The 15,693-nt window shown below is 59.0% G+C and overlaps 7 protein-coding genes across 7 annotated transcripts; 6 read left to right on the forward strand and 1 right to left on the reverse strand.

The window, feature by feature from the left end:
• Positions 1-77: 77 nt before the first annotated feature.
• Positions 78-1,137, forward strand: CcaverHIS019_0600420 (uncharacterized protein; the record flags this gene model as incomplete). Its single annotated transcript, XM_060602457.1, has 2 exons — positions 78-256; positions 441-1,137. 2 exons carry the CDS (start codon positions 78-80, stop codon positions 1,135-1,137), a joined length of 876 nt encoding a protein of 291 aa, XP_060458848.1.
• Positions 1,138-3,040: 1,903 nt separating this feature from the next.
• spn4 (uncharacterized protein) lies at positions 3,041-4,552 on the forward strand (the record flags this gene model as incomplete). Its single annotated transcript, XM_060602458.1, has 6 exons — positions 3,041-3,066; positions 3,159-3,171; positions 3,272-3,323; positions 3,397-3,478; positions 3,527-3,793; positions 3,853-4,552. The coding sequence occupies 6 exons, from the start codon at positions 3,041-3,043 to the stop codon at positions 4,550-4,552; spliced, it is 1,140 nt and encodes a 379-aa protein (XP_060458849.1).
• Positions 4,553-5,194: 642 nt separating this feature from the next.
• Positions 5,195-7,699, forward strand: CcaverHIS019_0600440 (uncharacterized protein; the record flags this gene model as incomplete). Its single annotated transcript, XM_060602459.1, has 1 exon — positions 5,195-7,699. The coding sequence occupies one exon, from the start codon at positions 5,195-5,197 to the stop codon at positions 7,697-7,699; it is 2,505 nt and encodes an 834-aa protein (XP_060458850.1).
• A 358-nt stretch (positions 7,700-8,057) lies between these two features.
• Positions 8,058-9,719, forward strand: CcaverHIS019_0600450 (uncharacterized protein; the record flags this gene model as incomplete). The annotated part of the gene is made up of 4 exons (XM_060602460.1): positions 8,058-8,076; positions 8,169-8,181; positions 8,222-8,276; positions 8,316-9,719. 4 exons carry the CDS (start codon positions 8,058-8,060, stop codon positions 9,717-9,719), a joined length of 1,491 nt encoding a protein of 496 aa, XP_060458851.1.
• Positions 9,720-9,889: 170 nt separating this feature from the next.
• On the reverse strand, positions 9,890-11,886 carry CcaverHIS019_0600460 (uncharacterized protein; the record flags this gene model as incomplete). The annotated part of the gene is made up of 3 exons (XM_060602461.1): positions 9,890-10,267; positions 10,337-11,342; positions 11,393-11,886. The coding sequence occupies 3 exons, from the start codon at positions 11,884-11,886 to the stop codon at positions 9,890-9,892; spliced, it is 1,878 nt and encodes a 625-aa protein (XP_060458852.1).
• A 1,228-nt stretch (positions 11,887-13,114) lies between these two features.
• Positions 13,115-13,866, forward strand: rpl15 (uncharacterized protein; the record flags this gene model as incomplete). The annotated part of the gene is made up of 3 exons (XM_060602462.1): positions 13,115-13,128; positions 13,167-13,542; positions 13,651-13,866. 3 exons carry the CDS (start codon positions 13,115-13,117, stop codon positions 13,864-13,866), a joined length of 606 nt encoding a protein of 201 aa, XP_060458853.1.
• Positions 13,867-14,612: 746 nt separating this feature from the next.
• On the forward strand, positions 14,613-15,645 carry CcaverHIS019_0600480 (uncharacterized protein; the record flags this gene model as incomplete). Its single annotated transcript, XM_060602463.1, has 4 exons — positions 14,613-14,645; positions 14,940-15,017; positions 15,121-15,342; positions 15,481-15,645. 4 exons carry the CDS (start codon positions 14,613-14,615, stop codon positions 15,643-15,645), a joined length of 498 nt encoding a protein of 165 aa, XP_060458854.1.
• Between the last annotated feature and the right edge of the window lie 48 nt (positions 15,646-15,693).

A 15,693-nucleotide genomic window follows, 5' to 3' on the forward strand; every position in this document is an offset into this window, starting at 1 on the left:
CATTGGCCTCTGCAGTACGAGAGACGACCCACTCGCTCGCACCCCACTCACCCACTCGGCAGATTTCACTATCAATCATGCTCTCTACTCTCACCTCGTTGGCCGACTCGGACGTGAGCATGACGCCCATAACCCCCCTTCCAGCACCAACCATCGTCTTGCAGGACGACACCGAGTGGACCGAGGGCGACTTTGAAGTGATCACCTCGGACTGCTACATGTTCCGCGTGCCCTCGTACCACCTCATGTCGAGCTCGTGAGTCGTCTCTGTCTCCGGTCTCAGTGCCTCCCTCGGCGAGGTCTGTGCGTCTCGGCGTGTGTTCCTCGTGTGTTCCTCAAGCGTGCCGTTCTCAGACAAAAGAAAGTAAACCACGCCATTGTCACGCTTAAACGCCCTCCGCTCAACCTAACAAGCCCTGTCCACTCCCCGCTGACACTAGAACCATATTCTACCAACACGCCAAGGACTCTCTCTCCATCACCTTCAAGGACTCGACTGAGACGGCGGCAATCTTCCGTCTCGCTCTCCACCTCCTAACCAAGGGCCGGCTAGGCTCGGGCGAGTCCTGGAACATTGAGAACCTACAGTCTCTCGCCGCATTTCTCGGCAGGTGGCAGATGGAAGCCGCTCTCTCAAACTTTGTCACCCACTTCCAAGCTCGCGTCCGCAACCGCGACCAATCTGTCCTCGGCCTCCCCGGTTTCCTTGTCGGTGCCTACGCGGACAGTATCGAGGTATGCGTCGAGACGCTTCGCATCCCCAGCGTCGAGTGGGATGGGAGGAACCGGAGTGATGGACCCAATGTTCTCGGTCTCAATCCAAGCGACGCGAACGGAAACGAAGACGAATGGGTTGGATTTCATACCAACGAGCGCGACCCGTGGAGAGAGGTTCGTCGTAGCCGCCGTCCAAGCAGCACTGCATCACTGGAGAGCTCAAACCTTATTACTGGAGCCCGGGGACGCCCGACGTTTGACCCCTCATCGTGGCCCCTCGCCACGTTTACCTCTGGACACCCGCCCGCATACCTCTTCGCCCTCGCGCGCGCTTGGGGATCGGCCGGCAAGTCGGATGCGGCCCGCCTCCCAACCGAGTTTATCGCCTTCCTCCAGGCTGCCAAGGCTATTGGCGCTTAGGGCGCCTTCTAGCAAAACGACGTGTGAGATGAGCTGGGAGGCGGACAACTGACGCCAGGTTTATCGACCGCAGACAGGCGTTGAACCACTCCACATCCGCGTGATGACTTGACGACTGCAGAGATGGCAAGTGGGACCGGCGAGATTGAACGGGGAGGGCCTGTTGGGGTGAGTGAGCAGCAGCGACGGCTTTAAAGCCAGTTCAAAACAAGCCGCATATCCGACCATCAGCAAAACTCCACTCGCAATTAGCAGTTCTAGTAGGGTAGAAACGTTGTAAAAGATATCACTGTCAAAGTACATCTGGTTAAACGTCGTCAGCCTCTAGTCTCACAGCATCAAGCGTCGTCGCATTCTAGTCTCACAGCTTCAAACCTCGTCAGTGCTCGCTGTCGAGGGGGTTAAGCCGTGTCCATCACGCTGATCCGCTTTGCCTTTACCTTGGCCGTGTTTAACATCAGCCCCGGACCACCCAGTGTCCCAGTCCACATGTCTTTCTCGACGCAACCAAGAAAATATCGCGGGAGCGACATGTTGTCCGTGCGCGAGAAGCACCTCCCAGCCCTGCAGGACCAGCATGCCTGCCCTCGTGCGAGTAAACGAGAATGCTCACGCCCCAAGCACTTCCTGTCCAGCTGGGCTGACTCCCATAGTATTCAAAGGAGGGGACGCGTTGACGGTTCGCACACTGAGATGGACTCTGGTCGTGACTGAACGTTACAGTAAACCAGCGATGGGCCTTTGCTTCCCGCGTCCGATTCTACGTGTGCAGACGGTATTAACATGGATGGCCATTGGAGGCAGTTATTCCCACGCGTGAGCTGCTGCTACCAAAGGAACTGGGATTAAACCCGACATTGTGAAAGTATCTGTATCTGTGCTCTCCATGAAACGCAGTTTGGGGAGCACCTGTGCTGTCCACGCCACACACTCGTCACGCCTCGAAACCAACATCAATGAAACCGTCAAGATCACACAGGATAGTACGTTCCGATCCAACAGGCGCGAATTTGTCTAGTTGTTTCCAAAGCCCATCAAGTAGACGTCTACGACTATCACCGACACGAAAAGTGTTAAGAGTGTTGGAAATTGCATCTAGTGGTAGGGCAAACGTCCACTTGTACGTGGTGTTGCTTCCATTGACCTCCGCCTCGCAACACCGCACAAGCCACCTAGTCTTGCAGTGAGAGGACGTGTGTATGCATAGGACGGTTGCTGCGAGACCAGGCTTGAGTGGCTGCCGATCTGATGGAGCCACAACAGACACGAAAATATAACAAAACAGGCCACTTAGCTCAGCTGGTTAGAGCGCATGCTTAACACGTGAATACGAGTTACGCATGAGGTCGGCGGTTCGATCCCGCCAGAGGTCATTCTTTTGGATCCCGTCTTTTCATCACTAATTTTTCCTATCTGCTCGTCATGTTCAGTCTGGAATATTGGGAGCAGCTCTGAGCGTGTCGCGAGTGGTGATGCAGGATGATGCTCGTCGCGTGGTATTTGGTTCCGTGTTGCAGGCTTCCCCTTGCGTTGAGAGTGTGGTGTGGTTGTGATGGGTTGAAACCTCTGCTCTAATGCCTAAATGCCGGCTTGGTGTGACCCTGAGCGCGTTAGAGGAGGTCCAGGCGGGTTGTAGGAACTTTGGCGCGTAGGGGATCAGGAGGGGTCTCTGGTCTCTCACTAGATGGGACAAAGACACGTCCCTCTTGTCCCTCTTCGTTCCCGTCTACTGGTAGTAGTGTCCATCCAACTCCCCTGTCGCCGCGTCCGGGCCTCTGGTCACCCTCTGGTCACTCTCACTCTCTCTCTTCTTACACTCTCCACCAATCCACCACTCCTCCCCATCCATCACTCCTCCCTCTCCTCCTTCCTCCTTCCTCCCTCCTCCTTCAACATATCAACAATGTCTGGCGAGATCGGTATCGCAAAGTACGTTCATCCCCACCAACGTTCCCCTCCACATCCCCCTCCCCCTCCCCCTCCCCCTCCCCCTCCGTCGTGAACACGCACTGACCCTCCAGCCTGCCCAACCAGGTCCGTCCTCATCGCCAACGCGCATCGCACGCCGCGCCCCATCACTGGGAGCGTCCGCGCAATGCTCGCAGATACTACCCAGCACCTCGCTAACATTCAGAGGCACAAGATCGTCAACCAGCGCGGCTCGCACTTCACCATCATGGTCGTTGGTAAGTGGTCCGCGCGCACTCGTCTCCACGTCCCTCCCTCCTTTTCTTCAGCTCCAGCTCCAGCTCACATCAGGCGAGTCGGGTCTCGGTAAGACGACCTTTATCAACACGCTGTTTGCGACCGAGATCTCCAACGCCCGCAACTACCGTCAGCGGTGAGTCGCCTTGTGTGCTGGCGCATAATGTGTGATGGCTAACCCCAGCTTTGCCAAGCAGCTCGACAAGACGACCGAGGTGGACATTCTCCGTGCCGACCTCGAGGAGCGCGGTTTCAACATGCGCCTTACGGTTATTGACACCCCCGGCTTCGGCGACTACGTCAACAACCGCGATTCCTGGGCCCCCATTGTCGAGTTTATCGACGACCAGCACGAGTCGTACATGCGCCAGGAGCAGCAGCCCATGCGTATCACCAAGCAGGACCTTCGTGTGCACGCCTGCCTGTACTTTATCCGCCCCTCTGGCACCACGTGAGTTTGCGCGATCATTCAAGTAGCGACCACCAGACGCGCCTGCTGACCTCTCGCAGCGTCAAGCCCCTCGACGTCGAGGTCATGAAGCGCCTTGGTACCCGCGTCAACCTCATCCCGGTTGTCGCCAAGGCCGACACCCTCACGCCCGAGGACCTGCTGTTCTTCAAGCAGCGCGTCCGCGAGGTCATTCACGCGCAGGGTATCAAGGTGTACACCCCGCCCATCGATGTCGACGACGACGCTGCCGCCGACAACGCGCGCCTCATGCAGGCCATCATGCCCTTCTCGGTCATTGGCTCGACCGATGACGTCCGCACTGCCGACGGCCGTGTCGTCAAGGGCCGCCAGTACCTTTGGGGTGTGGCCGAGGTCGAGAACGAGGACCACTGCGACTTCAGAAAGCTCCGCTCCCTCCTCATCCGCACCTACATGCTCGACCTGATCTCGTCGACCGAGGAGACCCACTACGAGGCCTACCGCCTGCAGCAGATGGAGACGCGCAAGTTTGGCGAGCCAAAGGTCAAGAAGCTCGATAACCCCAAGTTCAAGGAGGAGGAGGAGGCGCTCCGTCGGCGCTTCACCGAAAACGTCAAGGTCGAGGAGGCCCGTTTCCGCCAGTGGGAGCAGCACCTCATTGCCGAGCGCGACCGCCTCAACAAGGACCTCGAGCAGGCCCACACGTCGATCAAGGCGCTCGAGTCGGAGATCGACAACATGGCCGCGTACCACCGCCAGGGCGGCACTGTCCGCCGCTAGGCTGCGCTCTCCCAACGATGTTCATGACCCTCTCACGCTGAAGGACCCGCTTTCCCTCTTATCCCCCTCTTTTTACGAATTGCGCCGCGCAGCGGCCGCTAATAGCGAGTTGAAAGCGGCCATAGTATTATCGGATGATGTTATACCCAGCTGGATGAAGCCAGAGTGGAATGCGTAGGTGGTATTGTGTGGGCTATTGTATGTGCAGATGTGAGGCCTGCGCCCGCGGGCTGGTACGCTTGTGGCAGTGCGACAGTGTGTTTCGCAGCATGCTGTACATTAGTGCCTTGTCTCCGGGACCTCTGGAGGTGTGACGACAATGGTATTCATGATTGCAGTACGGGGCCTGCGGCTGGTCATCTGGATGTCCGGAATGTTGCATGTAGTGTGCCTGAGTTGCCACTCCTCACCATCCAGTCGGTCACAAGTGTGAAGAGATAAGTGTCTTACACATGCACCATCTGCAGCCCTTTCACACCTGCACACCTCGCACTCTTCCCACTGACACTTAACTCTTCAACATCAACACTCGTTCATTGACACGCAGTACTGGGTCAGACATCACCATCATCGTCACCATCAGCATCAACATCCTATCACCAGGGTGAGGTACCAACGCACGTCATAATGTCGTCCAGCACCATGGAGGATACTGTCCCATTGTTTCACGACCCAAACGACCCCGTCGTGGCCATCTCCAAAGCTGACCGGATCCCCAAACAGCTATCCGATGCGGAGCGGTGGGAGCAGGCCCTCGACCCACCCCGCGATGGGCACCTCATTGCCGGCCTCCCTCCCCAGGCATGGGCACGCATCTTCGCCCACCACTTCGCATCACCCACCCCACAGCACACAGCCCCACTGCGCATCTGCAACGACCTGTATCCTCTCGCCGTGGTTGCGCTGTATGCGCATCCGCGCGTCGGCTACAGTGGTATCCGTGGGCTCTACACTGCGCTTTACGAGCCCATTCCCAGTATGGGGTTAACTCGCGCGAATCTTGTGCGCACACTCGATGTGTGGCCTACAGTCTCGCACACAAGTTCCCACGACAAGCTATATGATCTAGCTGCTGGGGTAGTGACCAGGCAGCATTCCCTCTCAACTGACACGAAGCTGAACGGGATCGACTTCGCAGGTGTTCCACAGAGCAGTAACGGGCACGCTGAGCAGTTTCCCGAGCCCCTTCCCGAGCCCCTTCCCGAGCCCCTTCCCGAGCCCCAGGCGGCTGGGCACATGCAGGCCCAGCCGATGGCTCGCCGTTCTTCGCCCCCGTTATCTCGTGCCACGAGTGCTATAGACGACACCCTCCCGAGTCTCCTCTACCTCCTCTCACTCGACCACCTCGCCATGCACGACGTATACGTTCCGGACGCAGTCTCCGCGCGAGTCCTTCTCTCGGCGCTGTCATCGAACATTCCCCGCACCGCCCAGATCGAGCTACGCATGTGGCCTGCTGAACTCGTCGGGCGCGTGGTTTCGAACAGCCTTCCAAACTCGGCCCACCCCGCCCTCGTTGCCGACGTGATTGACAAACTCGTGCCCGCCGTCGCTTCGAATGATGAACAGGCTCCATCTCCGCCGGAGGCGAATTCGCAGTGCCCTATGAAGCGACCGAGCACTAAGGAGCAGCAGCTCGCCTCGGAGCGACAGCGCGCTTGGCTCGCCGCTGTGATCACCGGGCAGCGCTTCGACCTTGCACTGTTCGCCGAGTCTGAAGCCCTCTCACGCTCTCAGCATGCGATGCTCCTCGAGTGGCTCGTTGGGCTATATGCAGGAAAGCAGGGGTTGGATTGGTCTGACCGCGATCCGCTGCCGCGCGTGCCCCTCGACCGGACGAGGCTGCTATCCCTCCAGCAGGCCCTCAAGGATGCGGGAACAGCACCGGACGACCGCATGATTGGTCCATTCACAGAAGCACAAGCTGCTGCACGCGCAGAGTACGCTGCGTTCGCGATGGACGCGGCGTCGCGGGCGTCAAAGGTCAAGTTGGACACATGCCAGCGTGTCGAACAGACACTCGACGAGTTCATCCAAGCACCACGGGTTACACTGGCGCCCGGCTTGGCGGATCAGAATACGGCCGCGTTTGCCCCCATCACGCAGGACCTCGAGTGGCTATTAGACAACGGGGAACATCGCATCGTGTTCAGCATTTCGGACGCGCTGCATACCATTGTACGGAGATGTGTTCGGATGGTCTCAGCCGAGCTCGGCAAGATTCCGCCTCCAACCAAAACGCTCATACTCGAGAGGTTCGATCCCGACCTGCCCATCTTCGCGGATGAAGTTCTCTCTCCGGCGCTGGCGAGTGAGTCCAACACCCCACTTGCGTCACGTAGGTCGTCCGGGCGAAGCCTCGACGACTCTGAGTCACACAGTCGCCTCGTGCACGCACCGAACGGTCCTCGCCCTCTCAAGTGGCTCGCAAACTGCTTACCGATCGTTTCGCACTCCGCCGCCCCGCTTCTCCTCGATGACGATAGTGTGGGGGGTGTCGTTTATGTTCTCCGTGAGCGACTCGCGGGGGTCTTGGGCCTGTGGGCACAATACGAGCTCCCAAGGGAGGAAGGGAGCTACGCCACCAATGCCTTGAGGGAGGACAAGAAAGTGTGCTCGCACCTCACTCTCATCGCTGCAGACCCTCAGGCTGCACAGATCCTTTGTCCGACAGACCGCAGTCTGTGGCCCCGTATTGGCATCGAAAATATCACCATCGAGCTGGCAGCTCGCGTACCACCGCTCGCGGCACTCGGCGACCCGGACGTCTCTGCAAACCCAGATGGCAAGGGTCTATTACACCCATCCACCCAGAACTTTGAGCTACGCGTACGGCCGGATGAGTGGGCCGACGAGCTGTGGTTTGCGGGTTACCTCCCGCCCCAAGTAGGCAGGGTGCTCATCGGCAGGGAGGGCATTGCCGCGGTCGAGACGTGGTGTGAAGAGGACGAGGAGATGGCTGGAGAGGAAGAACCTGTAGAAGAGGAGGATGAGGAAGACTACGAGTGGGACTCTGGCGACTCGGACTACATTGATATCGACGAGGACGAGCTTGCACCCGGCTTTGACGGTGCTGCTGGTGAGAACTTTAACTCGGCCGCTGCAGCTGCTCAGGCCGCGCGCATTGCTGCGCGCGCCCAGGATTAGGGTTTTAGTCTCGTAATGTTAGTCAATGCATCAGTTGTAGGCTCAAGGCCGGTCGTTCAGCCTAAGCAGAAACATGCATCAACGCGGTACATGGCTCAAACTCTTGGGTTTGTGGCTCTTGGCACAACCTCTCCCTATTCCTAAATTCCTAGGACATTACCCATTCAGCCGGGTTAGTGAGGTTGAAATGGAACCGTTGGAATCTTGAATCATCGTTCTTGCAACATCCTCTTCACACTTCTTCCTTCCTCGCAATGGGCCGCTCAACACGGGCAACACATCTATCAAAATCAAAACACCACGATCAAGAAAGGTGCTGCATCTGTCTCCTCCCTATCCGCGACCCTGCACGCGCAGGATGCGCCCATATCTTTTGCGTAAGTCCATTGCCCGCCGCACATCGCCTCCACCCGCTGCGCCACCGCCTTCCCCTTCCCAGCCACCTTCCTTCTCAACGCGCTGACCCCAGTTCACCTGTCTCGGTGTGTGGGCTGAACATTCGCGCCGGTGTCCATTGTGCAGCACCGAGATGGGCGATTACATCGAGCACGACCTCGACCAGAGCCAGCCGACAAAGGTGTGTACCAGCTTCGAGTGCCTCCCAAGCTGACGTCAGTTCTTCCTTCCTCCATTAGAAGAGGGCTTCACACGTCGCACCATCAAGACACTCCCGCAGCCGGAGTCGTCCACTGGCGCCGGCCCGTCAACCGCTGGACCTGCCCTCGCCGTTGACCGCCGTCGCCAGGTCTACGCCAACAACGAGTGGGCTCGACACGTCGCCGCCAACGAGTGGACAGGCTACCGCGCGTCACTCACGCCGCGCGATCTACAATCCGGGGCGGAACGCGCGCGCGCACTTACCTTCCTCGAGCGTGAGCTGCGTGTCTGGGCACCTCCGCACGACGTTCCGCATCTCGCCCGGCGGCTCGTCAAGCTCTTCTCGGCTGTCGACGTGCGCTCTTCGGCTGCTGTACGGCTCCTCGAGCCTCTGGTGGGAGACACATATCCTCATGCAGCTGAGCACCTCGCTCACGAGCTAGCGGCGTTCCTCCGCTCGCCGTTTCCGCTCGAGGTATGGGACGACGTCGTGCAGTACAGCCACGAGGAATATGAGGAGGCTACGCGCGGAAGGTCGCGCTCGCGTTCGAGGTCACGCTCTGTGCCGATGGACGGCGCAGAACAGTCACGATCAAGGGGGAGGAGGGACTCGCGCTCGCGCTCGAGATCACGGTCACTGTCAGGATCGATGTCGAGATCAAGGTCGCGATCTCGCGGGCGTGGGCGCTATGACTCATTCCGGCCCCGTTTGCGCTCACGTTCGCGCTCTCGATCGGGGTCACCTTCCCGTTCTCTTTCACTGCGACGCTGGGACGAGGCGGACTCGTGGGTCGACCCAGATTTCTGCAAGAACAAGCGACAGCAGAAGCGGGATCACGAGCGCGAGCGGCACCAGCCGGACGAGAAGGCGAAGCAGGGGAACGGCCAGTCACTCCTCAGCCGCGTGGGCCCAGTTGCGCCGCAGGCATTCCAGCGCGCGGTGGCAGGGGCGGGCATCGTGATCCGCGGAGCGGCGGACCGGAGGCAGAGCCTACTTGATCGGCTCGCACGCGCCAAGGCTGAAGACGGGGAGGGCGAAGGGTCACCTTCCAAGCATGACACTGTAGCTGCTGAGATTACGCCACCTGCGCAGAACGGTCACAGCATTGGCGGCGACCGCGCGGCTGAGCTGCGCGAGAAGCTCCTTGCCGACCGCAAGAAGCGACAGTTACGTGAGCAGCTGCTGGCCAGAAAGCGAGCACGTAACGCCGTCGCCGCCGCTGCTGAGGATGTCAAGGCTCGCGGGGCGCGACAGAGCGGGGCACCGGGGAAGGGCACCTCCATTCCGTCGCCAGCCAAAACAGAGTCAACGCTTGCGGACGAGGAGAGCTCGCAGTCGACTATGAAAGAGGACGTTGAGAGGGCGGATAGCGGGGCAGCACCTGGTGAGGCCCCAGTACCAGCCGCGCAGGGGAGTCAATAGAGCTAGACGTAGACGTACATTGCGCTGCGTGATGAAATGCGATGCAAGTTCTATGATGACTATGCCAACTTTGGCACTGGCCAACGACTCCTAGTTCGTCTTACACCAGTACACTACCGTCCTTCTTCCCCTTGGACACCACCACCAAATCACCATCCTCCCCTCGTCAACTATACTCCTAACCTGCGCTTTGCGTCCTCGTACACGATCCAGCTCACGCCGACGGCCGGACCGACCTTGAGGATACTGGGCAGGAGACCCTTGTACAGCCCGCGCCAACCCTCGTTACGAAGTGTGACCTGGAGTACGTCCATGAAGCCCTTGTACTTCTGTGGGTGACCCGTACTGCCCGATGCCTGTAGACGCGTTCGAAGCAGGTTGATAGGGTACACGGTCGCCGCACCGATGCTTCCGCTGAGCGCGCCAAACGAGAGCACGGCATACACTGGCGGCTCATCGACGCGCATTCTCCGACAGTAAGACGTCTTGAGCCACTCGTATGTTCCCATATCGATGGCCGAGTAGGGGAAGACTCCGATGAGACCGAGCTGGTGTCAATAGGTTGCGGTTGCCTTGACCTGCTCGCGTCACGTCACCTCGGACCTCGCACCACTCACCCCGAGACCACGGTAGAATGGCCGGAACCCGCCCTCACGCCACATAAAAGTCATCGTCTTCTTGACACTTTCCCATCCCTTGCTGGGACCAACGTTGGACTGGACACGCGTCTTGAGTGTCTCGAGGCCATAGATTGAGAGCTGCGAGGTGATGCCGCCAATGCCGCCGGCGATGAAACGCGAACTCGAGCTGATCTCGGATGGGTCGCTGACGCCGTCCCAGTACTTTGCGAGGAAGCGCTTGCTCTGCTCGTAGCTCACAAACTTGATAGCGCTCTCTGGCAAGATCTTGAGAACGTTCAGTCCGTTGCCGACCCAGAAAGCGCGAACACCTGCTCCTTCACTGTAGATGGCGCGGACGGCGACCATGAGACCGTGTACCGCGCGAAATGGCGTTGGCTTTCCGGTGCTCTGGGGAATGTTCATCGTCATGAGGTAGACCTTGAGACGGTCGAACGGAGCGGTGACTGTGCGCGAGACGCCGCCTGCTATTCCGCCCGCGAGGAGGAAGCGCCACGCCTCGTGCCGCGTCTCGGGCTCGTAGTAGTCCTCGTCCTCGTCGCCGAGCACGTCGAGGGTCTCCTCGAGGTCGTCCTGTGGGTCCTCGTGATCGTGCGGCCGAAAGAAGCCTTCCGCCGTGCTATGTTCCGGAGTCCCTGGCGCCTTGGGGAACGACAAAATCGGGTCGCCGTCCATGTTGACGCGTGCAGCGCCACGGCCGTCACTAAACCGCTTGTGCACCTGGTAGAACTTGTAGATCTCGAACGGTGTCGCGCGGCGCGGGAGGAGGAGCAGAAAGTCGCGGAACTCGGCAAAGGACACATGTTCCCTGTCGGGCGTGCCGCTGAGGAGGCGGACGAGGTCCGACGCCGCCGTCTTGCTCAGATGGACGCCCTGATGTTCGAGTGCGGTCCGCATCTCTTGGGCATCGAGCACTCCATCCTTGTTCTGGTCAAGTCTCTGGAACTCGTCCCACAGGTCTCGCTCCTGATCCCAGAGGAATTTTCTACAGTCAATACACAAACAGACAGGGAGCCCCCGCCGCCCAAGACTCACCGGAACGCCTTCCACGACACACCCTTCTGCGCTTGCTCATACGGCTCGAGGTCATCGGCTCCACCCCATTGAAGCGCGTCCGGTCGGTCCTCACCGATTTGCTTGACCAGCTCCTCGGTATACAGAGTGCGCAGACGCTCCGCACGCTCGGGGCTCAGGGCAGCGAGCGTGTCCTGCCCCGGCAGACGCATGCGTTGCGCCTCGGTCGGATGGTCTGGGTCGACGTCTGGCAGCTGGGGCAGCTGAGACCAGATGGCGCGCAGTTTGGCGGCGCGTGCCGAGGCACCTTCGGCGGCCCGGAAATCGGCGAGGGTCATGCCTTTTGGGTACAGGTCGGCACCGGGAGGTTCGCGCAGCGACGTCTCCTCACCCTCCTCACGGGTGGGCTGGAGAGGATAGTGTGGGCGCCCATGGGATTGAGACGGTTTTGTGGGTGGGGTTGGGGACGGAGCTTGTTCCGACGGCCCTGGTGGCGGAGGGCTCGGCGCGCTCATGTCGGAGCGTAAGATTTGTTTCGGCGCAACGCTCGGGCGCCTGAGGCCGAGGTGTTAGCGCCGCAGAGGGGTGGTCGGGAGGGGTTGGATGGGGATGAATGCGGGGAGGACGGTATGAGGTATGATGTTGATGTTATGTTAGGGGATGTTAGAGGTGGAGAGTGGTGTTAGATGCCAGGTAGGGTGAGGGCCAAAGTAGGTGGTAACAGAAGGATGTCGCTTTGCTTGAACAGAGACTGGATGACGCGCCAGGGTGCGGGTCGTTTATAGGGGCGGCACAGATAAGGACCCGGGTCACTTCCACTTACTCCCCTGTGACCGCTGTTTGGGATGTGGTTATGGTTATGGTTGTGGAGCGGCCGGTAGGGAGCAGACAGCAAAGGATGGCGTGTCTGTGGGTGTGTCTGGGAGAGAGAGAGGGTAAACGAGATGGATGAAGAGAAGACCAGAGTCCAGATAAAAGGATTTTGAAGAAAAGGATTCATAATTGATCGACTGTACTTTGTATTCATTCTCCTTTAACTTATCGACTCGTGACTGACCTCGCCAAGAACCCCGCGGGAGTGACAAACACTAACATGAACCTCCCATTCCACCAATATCCTCAAGCGCGAATACATGTCAATAATGAGTAGCGCTGTCTGCATACGACAACCTGCCACACGTCACATGCAGAACTCGGCGGAATGCTCATGCACAACTAGTACCTAGACCACGGACGACCCCGTTTCATCTTTGACAGCGTGGAAAAGAGCACGGCCGCTGCAACGTGTAGAAGCGTCACGGCGGCCTCCTCCACAGGCCGCATATCTCCTATCGCCTGGTGGGGCCTCGGTCAGTGCGACGTGAATAGAGTCACCAACGCGATCGGCGAGTGTGAGATCCAGGCGAGCGGTGCAGCCAGTGCTTGTGGGTGTGTGTGGCTCGTGAGGTGCTGCGCAACGCAATCTCTGAGAAGCAGTGTGTGCAAAATATGAAGCCTCTTGGACGCTTCTTGAACTCATCGTTGCACTTGGTAAGGTGGCCAGTATGGATTCTGTATGGTTGCCCACCCAATGCCAAGTGGACTACCCAGGTGGAGGTCGCGTACATCACGTGACACCTCCATTGCCACTCTAAAACGCCGCGGGATTTTGAAACTAGTTTTGGCTGCTGGGTTGCGACGGCCGGGGGGAAGGTTGTCGAGGTCGCAGTCTGTGGAAATCGTCAACCAGCAAGACTAGTCGAGATGGGCGCCTACAAGTGAGTAGCAGCGAGCACAACAACAGCGCTGACAACAGGTACCTTACGGAGCTCTACACCAAGAAGCAGTCGGATGTCCTCCAGTTCGTCGCACGTGTGCGCTGCTGGGAGTACCGTCAGCTCGCGGTCATCCACCGCGCGGCCCGCCCCTCGCGCCCGGACAAGGCGCGCCGTCTCGGCTACAAGGCCAAGCAGGGCTACGTGATCTACCGTGTCCGTGTCCGCCGTGGTAACCGCAAAAAGCCCGCTCCCAAGGGTGCCACCTACGGCAAGCCCGTCCGCCAGGGTGTCAACCACCTCAAGTACCAGCGTGGTCTCCAGACCACCGCTGAGGAGCGTGTTGGCCGCCGCTGCGGTAACCTCCGCGTCCTCAACTCGTACGAGGTCGCTGCCGACGGTGTCTACAAGTTCTACGTGAGTCGAGAGTTGCTGCAGCAGGACAAGCAAAAGTTTGCCTGGCAGTCTTGCGAACAAAAGCGAGCGTGCAGAAAGAGCAAGAGCAATCCCCGCTAACATTACCAGGAGGTCATCCTCATTGACCCCTCGCACAAGGCGATCCGCCGCGACGCCCGCATCAACTGGATCTGCAACCCCGTCCACAAGCACCGCGAGGCTCGTGGCCTTACTTCGGAGGGCAAGAAGAACCGTGGTCTCGGCAAGGGCTCCAAGTACAACCACACCCCCCAGGCCGCCACCTGGCGCAAGCACAACACGCTCTCGCTCCGCCGCTACCGGTAAGCGGCTCGCTAGCGCCTGGGCGCCCGCGGCCTGGACGTGCGAACGCTTGTTGTGGGAGGACGGTGTATTGGGGGCTACGGTCTTCCGTGAGGGATGCATTCTGTACATCCAACCGTGTGGGTGGTGGAGTCAGTGGGACGTCGTTGGGAGAGAGGAGCGGAAGAAGCTTATGATGGGGAGAATTGGAGGACTGGACTGGGAGGTGATGAACGAGGCAGAGAGGTGTGCGGTCGTACTAGCGGAGCATCTAATCGACATCTACATCTGCGTCAGAGCTCCTACGACTTGGAAAGGTCCCACGAGGATATGTGGAACCCAGAGTGGACTGCTCGAATTGCCACCCAACCGAAGTCTAGGGAAGCTGAGTTCGACAAAGTGTTGCGCGTGGCACCATCAACAGCAACACTGACACTTTCACTTACATATCCCCTGCAAGGTCATAGACGCCATGTCATTCTCGCTGCTCTCTTCTGCATCCCACTTGTACACGTACATGTATAGCGTTTCCTGTAACAGACAGACAGCTGGGTGGTGAGCTCCAAGTCAGGTGAATCTTCAGGCACGAAATCAATCGTAACTCTCGGTGATAAATCACGTGCCCTAACACGGGACCAATTCCCATCTCACCCCATGCCTGCCTGGTTGTAGGAAGGTTCCGTTGGGTGGCAGTCTGGGCGGACAGAGGTAGGTAGGTCTACAAGCTCGTCGACGTCCGCTCCAACCTTCAACACCCCGACTACCCAAAAATGCCTCCCAAGTTCGACCCCTCCGAGGTTAAGGTGGGTACGACGACGGCCAAGGCAGCGACGCTTCGGAACGGGCGCGAGATGTTGCGCGAACCGTTGAAGCTGGGCGTTGGAGGAGGAAGAATTTGGGTCAATGTGCTGGTGCTGACGCTTGCTCCTCTGAACTCGGACTCGAACTCAACTCGAACACGGCTCGATCTCGCGCGTACTCCCCTCCCTTCCTCTCAACTCCCCTCTCTCGATTGATCCTCGCGAACCCACAAACTCGAACCAACGAACGAATCTGAATCTGAATCTGTGAAATCTGCACTCTGCACAACATGACAGATCATCTACCTCCGTGCCGTCGGTGGTGAGGTCGGTGCCTCTTCGGCGCTTGCCCCCAAGATCGGTCCTCTTGGTCTCGTGAGTGGGAGGAAGCTTGAGCTGGTTTGGCTGTGGAACTTGGAATTCCACTGGGCCGCCAAACTAGCCATCAACCGACGAGGTGAACTACGCTAACAAATAGTCGCCCAAGAAGGTCGGAGAGGACATTGCCAAGGCGACTGGCGACTGGAAGGGTCTCCGTGTGACCGTCCAGCTCACCATCCAGAACCGTCAGGCTGCCGTCTCGGTCGTTCCCTCGGCCTCGTCGCTTGTCATCAAGGCGCTCAAGGAGCCCCCCCGTGACCGCAAGAAGGAGAAGAACATTATCCACTCGGGTAACATTCCCCTTGACGAGATCTACAACGTGAGTTGTGTGTGTACGAGCGGGTGGCTAGTCGAGGAAGAGTTGGTGCAAGTTTTCCTTGACGAACTTGACGTCAATTCTCTTCTACATGGTCGCCTTGCTCGCCTCACGCTTGGCGCTCAATCCAACTAACCCCAGATTGCCCGCAAGATGGCCCACAAGTCGATGGCCAAGGACCTCGCTGGCGGTGTTAAGGAGATCCTCGGGACGGCTCAGTCGGTCGGCTGCACCGTCGACGGCCGCCCGCCCCACGACGTCATCGAGGCTATCGACGACGGCGAGATCGTCGTTCCCGACGAGTAGATGTGCTCTCGGCGGGAGAGCGTGTACGGTTAGTCGGGCATGCATGAG

This window comes from Cutaneotrichosporon cavernicola, assembly GCF_030864355.1.
Source record: "Cutaneotrichosporon cavernicola HIS019 DNA, chromosome: 6".
NCBI lineage: Eukaryota > Fungi > Basidiomycota > Tremellomycetes > Trichosporonales > Trichosporonaceae > Cutaneotrichosporon > Cutaneotrichosporon cavernicola.